This window comes from Cynocephalus volans, chromosome 3 (genome assembly GCF_027409185.1).
Source record: "Cynocephalus volans isolate mCynVol1 chromosome 3, mCynVol1.pri, whole genome shotgun sequence".
Taxonomy (NCBI): Eukaryota; Metazoa; Chordata; class Mammalia; order Dermoptera; family Cynocephalidae; genus Cynocephalus; species Cynocephalus volans.
In genome coordinates, this window is record NC_084462.1 from 33,518,567 (window position 1) to 33,534,520 (window position 15,954).

A 15,954-nucleotide genomic window follows, 5' to 3' on the forward strand; every position below is an offset into this window, starting at 1 on the left:
TAGGATATTTTCAACTGCTATTTAATATTTTTTTTATCCATACACTCTTTCTCTTCTCCTTCTGGACTCCAATGACAAGCATGCTAGATCTTTTGTTATTGTCTCACAGGTCCCTGAGGCTACCTTTTAACATTTCAGTCTACTTTCTCTCTGTTGTTCAGATTGGGAATTGCTATTGACCCATCTCCCAGTTCACAGATCCTTTCCTCTTTTCCCTATTCTGATATGGAGTCCATCAGTAAGGTGGTTTTTTGTTTTGTTTCATTTTGTTTTTAATTTCAGTTTTTGTAGTCCTAAAATTTCCATTTGTCTCTTTATATCTTCAATGGTTTTTCTGGGACTTTTTCATTTGTTTCAAGCATGTTTGTCTTTGCTCATTGGTGCATTTTTACAAATGGCTTCTTTAAAAATCTTTGTCAGATAATTCTAACATATGTGTCATTTTGGTTCAGATATCATGAGTGATTTTTTTTAATTGTATCTTGAACATTGGGGGTATTAAGTTATGAGACTCTCAATCTGATTTGAATAATCCTTTTCAGAATATTTAAGACTCTGCCAACACCACTCTGGTGGGGAAAGGAAGGTGCTACCTCTTTACCATCAGGTGGACGTAGAAGTCCAGGCTCTGCACTCAGCCTCCACTGACACTACCCCACAGGGCACAGGGAGGTACACTTCATTCTCACCTATCACTCAACCTCTACTGACACTGTGGAGAGAGAAGCACCCCACATTTCCACTGAGCAGGGTTGGAGTTCCAGGCTCCCTGTTCAGCCTTCTTTAAGACCAGAGAGACAGAAGGGTGCCTCATTACCACTGGGCCAGTGTGGAAGTCCAGGCTCCTATATATTCCAGACTGGGTGTAGAAGAAGCCCACAACCCAAAACTGCCCACAGGAACCAACAAAGGGAAAAGGATGATCTACCAAATCAGAAGACATTATGACTACCCCACACTCCTCCAACCAAACACCATAGGAAAAACAAACAAACTATTCCCCATCGGCAAGACTATTATGAAGGGTCTTTGAAAAGTTCATGGAAAGATTCATAGTATCTTTTAACTGCATTTTTCTACAAACTTTTTGAAGTACCCTCATATTACCCCTAAAGATAGTAAAAATGTACTAGTATCATACAATGTACAATTCATACTCAAATTTACAAAGTTGTCCTCAAATTCTCTTTTATAGCTATTTTTTGCCCTCATTGGTTACGTCTCTTTAGTCTGATTTTAGAACAGTCTTACTTTTTTTTCATTACATTGACTTTTTTAAGAGACCAAGGGCAATTATCTTAGAAAATGTCACGTATTTGTTTTTGCAGTTGGCAGGTATAGGGATTCGAACCCTTGCTATAACACTGCACTCTAACCAACTGAGCTAAAAGTCCAGCCTGTCACATATTTTGGACTTGTGTCCACATTTTTTTCAATTTTCTGTAAACTGGAAGCTAGGTTTAAAGACTTGATTAGATTCCAGTTAAATATTTTGGCAACAATGCTTCATAAAAGGTGCTGTGTACTTCATGTACCTAACGTACTTCACATTAGACTTGTGATGTCTGCCCTGCTATTCATGATATTGTTTGATCTCTTTAAATTTATCATGTAACGTGGGGAATACTCTAGCACAGTAAGAATATCATTTTCTGCAACAACTTGCACCTCTGAATCTCTTGACCATTTTCACTCAAATCAATTTCATTGAAGATTGCCAATGTTTTTTTAAAAGTTCTTATTATAATTAAATACACATAACATAAAATGTACCATCTTAACCATTTTTAACATAGAGTACAGTGGTGCTAAGGACATTCATATGGATAACCATCACCTTATCCATCTTCAAGCATTCTTTTCACCTCCCCAAACTGAAATTCTCTATCAACTAAACACGAACTCCCTACCCCCTTCCCCAGCCCGACAACCACCATTCTATTTTTTCTGTCTCTATGAATTTCACTCTTCTAATTTCATGTAGGTGGAATAATAGAGTATTTGTCTGTTTTGGACTGGCTTATTTCACTTAGCATGGTTCACCTTAAGGTCCATCCATGTTGTGACGTGTCGGGATTTCCTTCTTTTTAAGACTGAAAAACATTCCATTTTATGTGTTTACCGCATTTGGTTTATCCATTCATCCACTGATGGACATTTCAGTTGCTTCCACCTCTTGGCTATTGTGAATAATGCTGCTGTGAACATTGGTAAGCAAATATTTCTTTGAGACCCCGTTTTCAGTTCTTTTCGGTATATATACAGAAGTAGGATTACTGGACCATATGGTAATTCCATTTTTATTTTTATTATTTTACTTTATTTTGGCGGCTGGCTGGGACACGGATCAAACCTCAACCTTGGTGTTATCAGCCTGATGCTCTAACCAACTGAGCTAACTGACCAGCTGTGGTAATTTTTTAAAATTTTTTGAGAAATGGCCATATTTTCATAGGAGCTGCACCATTTTACATTCCCACCAACAATGCACAGGAGTTTCAATTTCTTCACATCCTTGTCAACACTTGTTACTTTCTGTTTTTTGTTTTTATAATAGCCATCCTGAAGGGTGTGTGAACTGGTATCTCACGGTGGTTTTGATTTGTATTTCCCTAATGGTTAGCAATGTAGAGCATGTTTTCATGTGCTTATTGGCCATTTGTAGATCTTCTTTGGAGAAATGTCTATTCAAGTCTGTGGTTTAATAAATGTATTTGGTCTTTGTCCCCAGTTCCTGGCACAGAGCTCCTAAAACTTCCTCAGTGATAGGAGTGTCTTTAGTTATTCACAAGGCCCTTTAGATCACACCTGAGTTTATACTAATGAGATGACTTAGGATGGAGCGGGTCACCAGAAAGACCAAGTTAACTAGAGGGTTGGAACTTTCAGCTCCACTTCTGACCTCCTGTAATTGACTCCCAATCGATGGGCAGCTCTCAGCTGCCACTTGCCCACGGCAGCACTGGCCAACGTCATGCCCTGTCCCAAGACACCACCACAGGCATGCACACTCAAGCACAGCCATTCCTAGGTGCCCAGGCTCTGGCTAGAGAGGTCACAGGGTACCTGCTCTGGGCAGGTGGCAGAAGACAAGACCAGGCATGTGCCAAGGCTCCAAGCTCCCACTGCATGCTCCATTACCCCATCAGATTTCACTGACACAACAGAAATTCAAAGATGAAATTATTAACAATTTCAAGGTGGCAACCACAGAGCATTGCTATCATTTGTTCTATGTCATTTAATCCAGACAACAATCCCTTGAAGCAGGTACTATTATTAACACATTTCTCAGCTGAGGTACTGAAACATGAGAAAACTGCTCAAGGCCAAGAGCTAACAAGTAAGAGGCAGAATCAAAGCTGAAAACCAAATCCAAGCCTTCTAGCTCAAGTTCATGTCCTCACCACCAAACTATCTCTGTAATGATCAGATTAAATCCTTTTTCCTCTACCTTTATTTCTGTTTAAAGACTTAGTATCTTGGATAAAACTTTCAGAACAATGTTAATTGTGGTGATAGCAAATATCCTTACCTGGTTTTTAATTTTAACTGGAAAATGTCTCATTACAATGTTTCATTTTTAAGTATGATAATGATGGTTATAGCTTGAAAAGGAAACCTTTGAAAAATAAGAATATTAATGTATATTCTCTTAAAGAGCTAAAATCAATCTATTTGTTCGAGGAATAGATCATGAAACTTTAGTAATATGAACTTCTGTTCCAAAGCTTTATTCCAATAACATTTATAATCCATAAAATATTAACACTTTCTTTTGAGAAAACAGAAACTCTGGCCATTGTATTGATGCTGACTTAAGAGAAATATAAGCCTCTACATAAGGCAAGAGTCCATATCTGAAGAATTAGACCAATATGAGCTATCTACAAAAAATCAACACGACAACTTACTTTAAAAATATGTAAGAAATCCAAAGAAGCCAGCTTTTGCAGGAGGCTGATATGCACATATTATTTAACAAATATAATGTACAACAACTAAAAGAGCTGCATATTTCTAGGAGAATTAAGACTATGCATACCTAAATTAGCACCTAGAAAGTACACACAAAAAAGGGGAAGCTTTCTACTAAAATCATTTGGGCCAAGGTTGTTCTACAAGAAAATTCTTCCTGGCATGTGATAGTAACTCATCACCTCCCATGTGCACTTGTTGACAAGCTGACTTGGCTAACTGCTTCATGTCTTCGGTGCTTTATGACATTAGATGTGCCATACTTGATAGATTTTATATGTAAATTTAAATAAAGCATAAAAAGTTTTATAACTACCCTAGTTTTATTCCAAAATTACTACTCTACAATTTTGTGGTACACGTACACTCTTAGGAAGATCATGGGAAAGCCAGAGAACCTTTCAAACTGCTTGTGTGATGTGGCTCTGTTCAAGAACGGTGCCCGGGGAGTTACCATTTCACACGTACACAGATCACCTGCAGAGGTCCCTGACTGGAAGAAGCATCATCAGTGGTATATTTAGGCTATGAAGGCTCTATTAGCATTAGAAAAGTTTCCACACTGCAGGTAGCTGTAGGGCCTCACTGAATGAGGTATCAGTTAACACTGTAACTGTGCATTTGATGCCATGTTCTTTGGTTACATCATATTAACTACCAGGAGGATCATTCCCTCACTAACCAGAGATCAGTGGTTCTTAACTGGGGGCAATTTCACCCCCAGGAGACATTTGGCAATGTCTGGAGACAATTTTTCACAACTGTGGGGGCTGCTACTGGCATCAGGTAGAGGGCAGGGATGCTGTAAACACCTTACAGTACACAGGACAGCCGCCACCACAAGAATTTCTCAGGGCACAAATGTCAACAGTACTGAGGGTAAGAAACTCTAAAAAGGAGGGCTGGTCGGTTAGCTCCGTTAGAGCACAGTGTTATAACACCAAGGTTGAGGGTTCGGATCCCTGTACTGGCCAGCCACCAAAAAACAAACAAACCCTGAAAGAGGTTTATATGACATGTGTCTGGGTTGCCCAAAAGTTCACATTGGAGGCTGCAAGGCACCCCTGCACTCTACAGCTCTGAGGGAACCCCATCAATCCTCACCAGCAGAGCACCCTACTGCCATCTTCCACCCCACACCCAGAGCCAGCTCCTTTACATCAAAGAACGCAATAAAGAATTGCTGAATGAATGTAGAAAAAAGATGCTAGAAGTATGGTTCAAAGTCTTCAAACGATTACACTGAGAACAGCAACTTTACATGACCAAAAAATTATCCTGAACCTTAATGGTGTCATAGTCTCTGACTGTACAGGATCTCAAAGTTAGGGCTAACATACTGTTATGATGGAGTCCACATTTTAAGGGAGTAAGTCTAAACACTTCTGGATTCATTTTAGTAGGGTAAACCAAATAATATGGTGCTAAGGACAAACATTCAATATATTTCATTTTAAACTAAAAAAAAATGAATACATGAAATGCCATGCACAGCAGACACCATTTTTTAAAAAAATATTTACAATTTTACATATTTACTTATCAATATATCTTCTGTCTTTACAATTATAAAATTATTTCAAACTGTGGAACAGTGGTACCATTTAATTCCCTCAAATACACACTTTGTAACATTCATTTGTTTTATCCTTTAAAAGGCAATTATTTACCCAAAACCAAACCACAGTGAATGCCACAGAGGAAGTGCATAGGAAAATCATGGAGGAAAAAAAAGATTTAGACAAAATTTTCACACAAGCCTTAAATGAATCTATCTCAGCAACTCAAATAAATAGTAGCTTATTAATTACTAAGCTTCCCCTGCCAAGAAAAAAACAAAACAAAACAACCCCCACAAACTGTACCTTTAACAACATTCTGACCTTTACAAGCAATTAAGTTATATTCTACATCCCAATCAAGGGACTGTGGTAAGGGCTACCTACAATTTAGGCCCAAATAAATACTATCTGTGTCAATTTTTATCATCCTGCATAAACTTGAGGTTGCAATGGCGGAGGAAGTTTGTCATTTTCAACATTTTCAGAGTCAATAGCTGCTAATGACTGATTTGGAGGCTTAATTTCAAGCGGATATTTCTCAACAATGTCTTGAACCTCTTTTGCAATTCCATCCGTCCAATCAATTAGGTCCTTTTCAAGTTTCTTGGCCTCATTCATGATCCTTTCCTGTCTCTCATTCAATTGAGACAGGAGATCCAAGTTCTTATACATTTGCTTAACACCTAAACAAACATCAGGAGACCAATTCTCAGATTCTTGCTTCCTGGGAGAGGTCTGGCCAGACATGTAGCGGTCAAAATCTTCCTGACTCAAATTCAAAGACTGGGCATCTAATTTCTCAATGAAAGCCACGGCACAGCACTACAAAAAGAAGACAATGTTGTTATACTTATATTCGGAAAGTTATAAATATTCAAATAGATTTTTAAAAATCTTTTTATTATCGAGAATTTAAAACAGAAGCAAAAGTAGACAATGCAGTCTAAACACCATGCACTTCAGCTTCAAAAATTACCAATACACAGCCAATCATGTTTCCTTATAACCCCATCTGAAATAATACTTTTCTTCCTTTACAGCTATAAAAACCACTTAGTTAAATCCAGCTGCTAACCCCCACTGAGTCAGACTGTCAGGAATTCAGTCCTCTCCTTGGCTTGTTCAAAGGTCCTCAGGTCTTGTATAGGAGGTGCCTTTGCTGCTGTTCCACACTGGTAACTACAGAGCCACCCGTGCACAAGAACCAGATGTGTCCTTGAATTTGGCGGCTCTGCTTCTCTGCCGAGCTGCAGGGCAGAGGAACCACTGCTGTGGGTGGGCTTGCCAGGGCCCAGCATCTGGGGCAGCCTCCCTTCCAGATGCACCGTAAAGCCATTCCCTTTGGAGGGCCTGCCAGACCCACCCCATTGGCCTGCAGTGGGCAGGTGTCCTTGAGGGACTGGAGTGGCACACAGGCCTCAGAAAGATTTTAACATCAAATAAGAAAAAATAACAGCTTTGAAATCAGAGCACCTGAATTAACTATCACCTCCATCACATAACAGCATCAGTAGTGTGACCCTAGGAGAGTAGCACAAAGCACACATCCTCAACCATGCTGAGCCCTCACTCAGGAGTATAACCTAGCGCAGGCCAGTGTATGATACGCCACATCCCTAAAACACACAACTTCCTGGCTCTTCTCTATAAAACTGAGAAATGAAACCCTCACCAGGTTGGTGAAGTAGTAGCCATCCTCTCCAGTCATCAGTCGGCTCGGGTTGCAGAAGCGGGTGATATACTGGATATTGGACTGGAGGCGCGGCGGGTTGCCCTTCAGCACGATATAGATGAGAGTAGGCAGGAAGTCATCCGCGGAGGCGGGTTCGTTCTTGGTGATCTTGATGGCGTTGAAGATGTGCTTGCTGCACCTGGTGATGCAGGCCAGCTTATCACGAGGCACACGCTTCGAGTCCATTTCAATGATATCTATAAAGCAGAAAAGCCAGTGCTTCCCATGAAGACATTATCACAAAGAGAAGCAATAGAATTATCGTTCTTTAGCTATTAGGTTATAGAGGTACCCTCACTAACCTCTTCCCCAGCAGTTAACCTAGTGTATGAGAAACTTAGACCACCAACAGGAAATAGGAACTCACACTCGCAGGACACAGAGCCATGAGCCAGGCACTCCACAGCATGCTCTGAGAGTGTTTTCCTTTTAATCCTCAGATTATGTGATGGATACAATTATTATCCATCTTCTAGATGAGGGAATTGAAATTCAGAGAGGTTAAATGACTAGCCCAAGATGATCCAGACAGCAAGTGACGGAGCAGGAAGATGAAACCAAGGCTAAATGACTGTAAAGCCCATGCTCCTGATCACAAGGGCAAAGCGCCTCTAAGCTGCATGGAGAAGGAAGTAGCTTTAAAAGTAGCTTTTACTGCTTCTGTTCCTCTAATACATTTTAATACTACGTTTAGAAAGTCTCAATTTGCATATTGCTTTTTAGAAACATGGCTACCACACAAAGCAGTGGATACTGCCACTGAAATCCAACACACTTAGATCTGCAGTGGCCTGTCCTTGTAGCATGTAAATCCCACTAAATACAGACATCTACAGAACCTTTATGACACTTATAACTTGATGGTTAGCAGAGGGGATAAAGGAAGAGTATAAATTTAATCTCAAAATAACGTTTTATTTCTTTCAATGAAAAATTGCTTCACTGCCCTTCACTACCACTAAGTCCAACAAGTGGGCTCTTTCAAATGCATACCCTCTGTCAAAAAGACTAGGAGACACTGAAGAATGGTTAAGTACACACTGTCAGCACTGCTAGAATAACACAAGAGGAGGAGGGAATGTGCCTGTGGATGTACACGTCTGCTTTTTTCTGGGACATCATGAAAGAAAATAGCTGAGGCAGCTTAATTTGACAGCAAATTCTTGCCACCAGTAGGAATAAAAGTTTCAGACAGGCCAGATAGTGGTGCATGCCAAAGGGTTCTTTCAGCTCTCAGCAATCCTCTCTGAGGTCAGCACCCTGGGGAACCCTCCCGGGACCACCAGCATGGAAGACAGATGTGTGGGGGACAAATGCTAGACAGCGTGGCGGCCGTATTCACACTTTTATTCACCTACTTGTGAGTCCATTGTGTGAATTAGATAACTTTTGCATATTTTATTGTTTCCTTTAATTTTTTACTTCTTGGTTGTACTTACTGTTGCTATATCTCAATCTATTTCTTTTTCTACTTAAATAGAACTTATTACAAGAAAGGATTAGGTAAGATATTTTTAACCATTTTTACTACTTTTATTTATCCTATTTAGACTTCTAACATTTTATTGTTGATTTTTATTCTCTATTTTATTCCTAAATTTTTGGGGGTGGCTGGCCGGTATGAAGATCCAAACCCTTGCCCTTGGTGTTGCTGGCACCACACTCTGCCAAGTGAGCTAACCAGCCAGCCTTACTCTCTATTTTAAACTTTTAGCTACTTTCTCATTCGTCTTTATTCTTTACGGTTTTTTGAGTGAATGAAAGGTGAATTACTTCTTATCTGGATGCCGGTGTGGCTGCCACTGCTGTGGACAGGGCTGGATGTAGAAAGGGAGAGAAGGGAAGGGGGAGAAGGAAAGAGAAAAGCCCAGGTGTCCTCCCACGCCCTTCATCCTGCAGAGGCCCCTTCTGAGTGTCCTCCCGCCTGAAGGAAGTTTTTTGGGAATTCTTTTGGACCCCTGCCCAATGTGTAGTTCTATGATTTGCACCACCCTGAAGTCTAAATGGAGGATATGGGAGAAGAAAAAGCAAAAAACCAAAAAACTTGTGCTGTGTTAGTTGCTTTTTGAGTAATGATCTCCCTCCCTAACTTGTCTATTATTTACTTTTCAGAGTCCTCAGATAATTGCTTTATGTCTTCTGTCCAGGGCTTTAGAATGTATGCAACAGGAAAGATGGGGTTGAGTGTGTTCTCTATCTCAGCTGGATCCAGATGTCTTATTCTTAACAGAATTTTGAAAACAAAGTAGGTCTCGACATTGGCACTATGGACATTTTGGGCTGGATAATTCCTTGTTATGGGGCTGTCCTGTGCACTGTGGGACGTTTAGCAGCATTCCTGGCCTCTACTCACTAGATGCCAGTAGCATCTCCGTAGCTGTGACATTCAAAAATGTCTCCAGATGTTTCCAAATGTCCCGTGGGGGGCAACTAGTGCCTGGCTAAAAACTAGTGCTCCACCTGTGCAACTTCTGTCTGGCCGCAGCCCATGGCACAAAGCACATGGACACCTGACCAGAGACACTTGACCAGACATTGTGCTACTCTCCGGAGAGATGGCTCCTGGGGCCAGACAGGTGGAGCAAATGAGAAAAGGAAACTTCCACCACTGACTACAGGTCTTGACACTCACTAAACTACTGGAGTGCAGAGAAACTGACCATGGGATTCTCTGACTCATCTTTCCTTTAAGAAGCCATGAGGAGTGTCCTCATTCAATCTCATGGCAGAGGACATGGTGGTTGTCCCAATTTTATGCAGCCTAGAAAATGAGTCCCCTGCCCTAGAAGAATGTAGCCTACACTGCACAACGTGACTGGCAACACCTCCTTTATGGCCCCCCTGTTCACTGAAAACAGCTACACTTCCTGATCCCTTGGGCTGCCAACATTCACCGCCCACGCCTGCTCTCACCACTGGTCACACCGACACTCACCACCAAAGATGTTCCAGTGAACTGTGCCCTACCCAGGTGGAAGAGTTCAGAAAGCCTGGAGAAACCCCCATCACCAAAAACTGGATGTAAAGGCTGTCTTGGTTGGGAGGAAACTGGTTTCTCAGACTCAAGTTTGACGGCTTCTAGATCTGGTAGCTTCCTTGGAAAGAGTCTTCCAATGAGTAAGATTTTTTTCTCCTTGAATTTGACTAAAAGGTAAATCTTATTGTTTTAGCATCTCTCAAAGGGTTTTAAGATCATATCTGCAGAACTAAGATTTCAAAAATATATTTTTCTATATTCAAAGTTTTAGACTTTCCTCTAGCCATCAGAGACAAAATATAGGGGTGAACTGGTCATTACTCTCTGTGACTTCAGAGGACCCCTCACTCCTCCAGTGGGAATTTGTTTCTTCAGATTTTGACTCCACCCTGCATATGCTACATGGGATGTGTTTTAACCCCATGGCCATCTTCTCTAACATATGGAGCTAAATGTCAGCTTAAATGTCTCAAAATCTTTATTCATTGTATGTCTCCCACAATAGAGATAATTTTTGAAACCCCAAATGCCAAGATTGGGGTCTTTCTTGAAATCAAGAGGAAACAGATGACTCTTTTCCCATGGATCTTTCCTCTAGAGACAGATGTCAACTGAAACGGAAAATACCTCATTCAGTATATTTATAAGCAAAACTGTCAGTGCTTATTAGTAGCACATGAAATTATTTGGGGAAATTTAACTGGCATCTCCATATTTAAGACCACTGTTACAGGTTAGTATCCTCTCTGATTACTCTTGTACATAGGCTGATAATTTCAGATTAGAAATAAAGTGATCATGTAACCTTCAGTCCTCACAGAGCCCAGGATGTATCTACGTTTGGATGGACGAGATTAGGGGGCTAAGATGGGAGAGAGAGAAAGACGGCTTTTCAAATTTTGTTGCTGAATTTCTGCTGTCAAAAGATCTCTTGGACTGGCTGGTCAGCTCACTTGGTTAGAGCGTGGTGCTGTGAACACCAAGGTCAAGGGTTCAGAACCCCATATAGGCCGGCTGCCAAAATAAATGAACAAACAAAAAACGATCTCTTGAAACTCCATCTCAGATGCCCTGAGAGGAAAGTTTCACCTGTCAAATTGAATGAACAACTCTTTATATACTGAAATCCTCTTTTTTAGTTCTATGTTTAAGTAAACAGTGGTCTGGCACTTGTAATTTCTGATTTTATGAGGTCTGTCCTGTGGCTTCCAGGAAAGGGTACTCAACATTAATTCCTGTGCAATAGTGTAAACATAAAGCAGTTAGTCTTGGACATTCTAGTAAGAGTCCTTAGAAAAAACGCAAGTCCATCCCCAGGCTTTTGGAAGGTCCCCACTTTCAATCTCTTATGAGTGTCCTTAAGCAAAAGGTAGGGATGGAGGCAGACCTTGACCCAAAGGAGTCAATTCACAGGGTCTACAACACAGCCTCGCAGCAAAGCCTGGAAGAGCAAAGAGGACAGCACTTAGCTAGGCCAAGCAGACTCTACCTCCAGAACCTGCACAGGAAACTACAGAGAATAATTCATTTAATAACAGGAATTGAAATGCAAAGATATACAAAAGGAGGCAGAACCTGAGAAAGTAGAAGAACCTCATTAGCAGCAGAATGCTTGCAGTAAAGACACTCTTGCCATTGTAGAGGCAATAAGATCACCCAATCCCTAGAGGAGCCCTGGAGCCAAGTTCCTGTCAAGCCCTGCCTCCTTTACAACTCCAATAACATCTTTAGCAAACCTTCACTTCTTCCTGAAGCTTGGGGGAGTCTCTGGTTCTTATAACCAAAGAAGCCCATCTAATGGCCTGCCTCCAATACTGCTAACACCAGCAGATCCGCTTTAGTTCCCAACAGAACTGCATTAACAATTTCTAAACGAGCAAGTCTTTCCAGCTTCTCTCCCTAATTAAGGAGAAGCTGGCCAATGTTCGAGTCCTGGCCATGTTCGAGTTTTGGGTTTTTGGGTTTTTTTTAACTTTTGAGTTGCACTGCTGCTGGATTATTCATATGTACAAGAAACATACACCTTATTAGGAGCCTGGACCTTCTCAGAACAGCAGAGCCACATCACTTTGGGTCACTTCGTTTACTTCCTGATCAAACCAGAAAAATAATTCAAAGCACATCCCTGACTAATAACCACTCAGATGCGTCACCTGAATATGTTACTCCAGCTTGGGGATTACCTTGCCTTATGAATTCCCTTCCTCCATCCAAAGTTATTTTGAATATATACATGTGACTGAGTTTTAAGAAATTTACTCTAGCTGTATTTGACCTTAGTTTAGTCTCAAGAAATGAGATTTTGGACACTGAAAAAGAAGTGGAAAAAGAGTTTACCTGCTGTTCTGAATGCACCTAATCCATGAAACTGACACTCCTCGCAAATCACTTTTACTACATTCCGTTGTGTCTTTGGCAGTCTGCATTTTGCAAATACTTTAGTGACTGTTTAGTCACTCAAAAAAGTATAGACTAATACCACAGCAAACTGTTAAGTTCCAGGGGAAAACATCCAAACGCAGAAGCTCTAGGTTCCACTGACCTGTAATTGCTTTCACCACCATGTCAGACACTTCTGGAATTTCTTCATTAACAGGGACACAGAGCATCTGAGGTGTAACCCAGTGGAGGGCTCTACAAAGAGAGACAGTAAAGAAGAGTTCCAAGAGTGACTATGGTCATTTATCTTGTCATTTCCTTCAGTTCACGGAAAATGGGGTGCCACTGAGTAATCAGGCAACCCCATGCCCACGCATATCACCCCTGTGCATATTAGGAGCTCGACTGGCGTGATGAAGGAGCTAGAATCCTAAAATGAGACTTCTCTTCTGCATGTGTCACAAGAGCAACAGAAGACTCCTCTACTGGTTGAAGTGAGATGATACTACTAAGAGTGAAAAGCACTCAGTGTTTGAGAATGAAGATTTGGGAGGAATCTGTGACTCCTGATCCTCATTGTCCTTCACACTCCACCCTCAGCTCCTGAGGCATGTTGTGTGAGAGGCTACCCAGCACGCGTGCCCTCAGCCTGAGTCCTGGTGTGTTTCCTGGCCACTCCCCCATTCATGCCAAAGACTCCCACTGCCTCACCAACTGCTTGGTCAGTGCTCTCGCCCTGCACCTCTGTCCAGTGCCCATCTGGTTACTTCCAGCTCCTTATCTCAGCTGTGTCTTCCATCTTCCCAGTATCAACAATCACCTCTCATGTGACACCCCCCAGTACAGAAGCACTGATCAGCAACCCATTTGGGACCCCGTTTGGAATTCCTAGGCCCCCCTACTCCTGCTCAGCCCTAGGGCTAGGTGCTCCACTGCCCCTGGGGTACAGAGGCCAGGGCTCACTCTCCTGGGCCTGGAGGACAAGCTGAATAATACTTGTAGGGGTGAGGAAAGATGACACCTGCTGCTGCCTTGATGTGGGTATTCACAGCTTCCTGCCTAACCACAAGATGAGGAAACTGTCCGAGATCATGTAAAAGTCTCCATTTCCTTGATTTTTGGGGATGCAAAAAGTAAGAGTGTCCCATGGACTGTATGAGGCTCAATGTGTCCTGCTTGTAATTGTCCTTGTATCAGAAGATGAGCTTGTTGTAATTCCTCCCTTTTAAGAGGCCACTGCTCCACCCAAACAGGGGGTCCAGTAATTCATGCAGTTTGAGTGGCGGGAGTTTAGCAGTGGCCTTCATGATAAATTTGGAGGGGAAGTGCCTGTGTAAACATGCCATTGTGTAAGTAAATCTCTCCCCATAAAGTAACAGGGAGATCCATTATGAAAGGCACAGTAATGGCAGTTTGTCCCTCAGGTCCTATACATTTGAAAGAATATTTACTTTGGTGTGGGGTTTGTGTTCCTCCCAATACAGATACAGTCATGAAAGAGGAACAAGTTTTCCAGGAGGGAATCCAATTTTTGGAAGCAATTACAGTAAAATTTGTTCCTGAATCAATTAAATGTGTTAATGCTTTTTGATTTGTGGTGAGAGTGAGGAGGGGTAGTCCATTATTTATCTTTGTAATCCAATAAGCTTCAGTACTACCCAAACCCCTTGTTCTTCTTTATTTATATGGCCAGGGGTAATAAATAGTATTAATATTGACTGAGCAGTATGAATTCCTATGAGAATGACATGATACCCTAAACTAGCAACCATAATTTTAATTTGTCCAGTGTAATCTGAATCAATAAGTCCTGGTATTGTATGAATACCTTAACTAGAATAACTAGATTCTCCTAACATAAGTCCTGTTGAACCATTAGGCAAAGGCCCCCATATGTTTGTAGGAACAATTTTTTTATTTGTCGAGCCTCATCTAAAATTAAATCTTCTGTTATTGATAAATCAAGTCCTTCATTTTTTGTGATTTTTAAAGCAGTTGATAACAAAAGTAGCAACATTTTCATTGCACCTGTGTAACTCAGTGAAAGTTTATCCTCCAGGAACTGGCCAAGCGCCCAAAACATAACCTGCTCACCAAAATTGTCCATAGATATGCTTAACTTATCTGGAGACAGCCCGGCTCAAGAACTCGAGCCATTCTTCCCTTCAAGCCAAGCATGACGTTCCTGGTGGTACCCAGCACAATTCCCCTAGGGTGGGCCAGGCCCAAAGGAATTTGCATGTACACCAGTTGTCTATAAGGTTGTTAAATAATTAGTCGCTGCAGGCAATAGGCAAAGGAGATTTCTATGAAGACCTCAATTTTATTTCTTTTACAGGAGACTACTGTAAACAGTTTGCCATGGAGGTATGATGAATGTGTTTGGTCCCCTCTCCTTTGCAGGAGAGGATGCCCTATGGGGGTGGCTGACATACCATCAATATGATGAAATATTGTAATTGTGCTGGGCCTAGTCCACTTGGCTAGGTCCCCAGCCACCAAACCATGACAGATAATTGAGCTATGCAGATAACCTGGAAGCAACATTTGAAAAGTTCATTGTTTTCCTTCCCAGGCAAAGGCAAGCTGATCTTGGATATCAGCCAAGAGAAAAAAGAATTTGCAAAGTCCAGTACACAATGACAAGTTCTAACAAGATCTATGTAAGGTTCGGTAGGCCTTCGTCTAACAGTGGCAAAAAAGCCAGTAGGGGTATTTGTTTCTTGAATTTTATTCCATGCTTTAATAGCTGTCTTTGACAGTTAAGCAAACGCCTGAGGATGAAGTCTAGCTTGATCCTGAGGTTAAGATAAGACCCTTTTCCTACCAGCATATTTACATCTATAGGAATATTATTTAAATTTTCCATTGAAATAGTGGTGGTGGCATCACAAAACTCCTGAAGCCAAACACTGCATTGAGCTGTTGTTAATACAGTTTTAACAAGGGTTTTCCAGTCCTATGCTGTCATATCATAATTATTGGCTATAGATTTTACTATTTCTTTAATAAAAGAACTTTGGAGGCCATTTAATGTTATACTTTTCTGGAATTTCTTATAAACAGCAAAAGGAAGGCTCTCATCCTGAGGACCTTGATTTCCACCTCGGATGATAGGAAAGGCATGTAACATTTAGAAGCGGCTGCAGCAGAAACAGTGAGAACATCCTGTTTATCCACTTTAGCTATGGTTTTAGGACTTTGTGTTGGCCATAGGCAATTCTATATTAATTCCATGTTGTAAGATGAGAAGCATTTTTTAACCATTTATCAATATATTCCCAATCCTCTAAATCAAGACTCCCTTCTCAGGGATACCAAGAACA

At 41.2% G+C, this 15,954-nt stretch overlaps 1 protein-coding gene across 2 annotated transcripts in view; it reads right to left on the reverse strand.

Annotated features, from left to right (window-relative positions):
* Positions 1-684: 684 nt before the first annotated feature.
* RABGEF1 (RAB guanine nucleotide exchange factor 1) overlaps positions 685-15,954 on the reverse strand; it is a 70,060-nt gene continuing 54,790 nt past the window's right edge. For both annotated transcript variants that reach the window (XM_063089719.1, XM_063089718.1), the window contains exons 7-9: positions 12,792-12,883; positions 7,213-7,469; positions 685-6,362 (exon numbers count right to left, since the gene is read on the reverse strand). In XM_063089719.1, the coding sequence (XP_062945789.1) occupies positions 5,964-6,362; positions 7,213-7,469; positions 12,792-12,883 (748 nt within the window). In that variant the 3' untranslated portion in view covers positions 685-5,963. The remainder of the gene's footprint in view (positions 6,363-7,212; positions 7,470-12,791; positions 12,884-15,954) is intronic.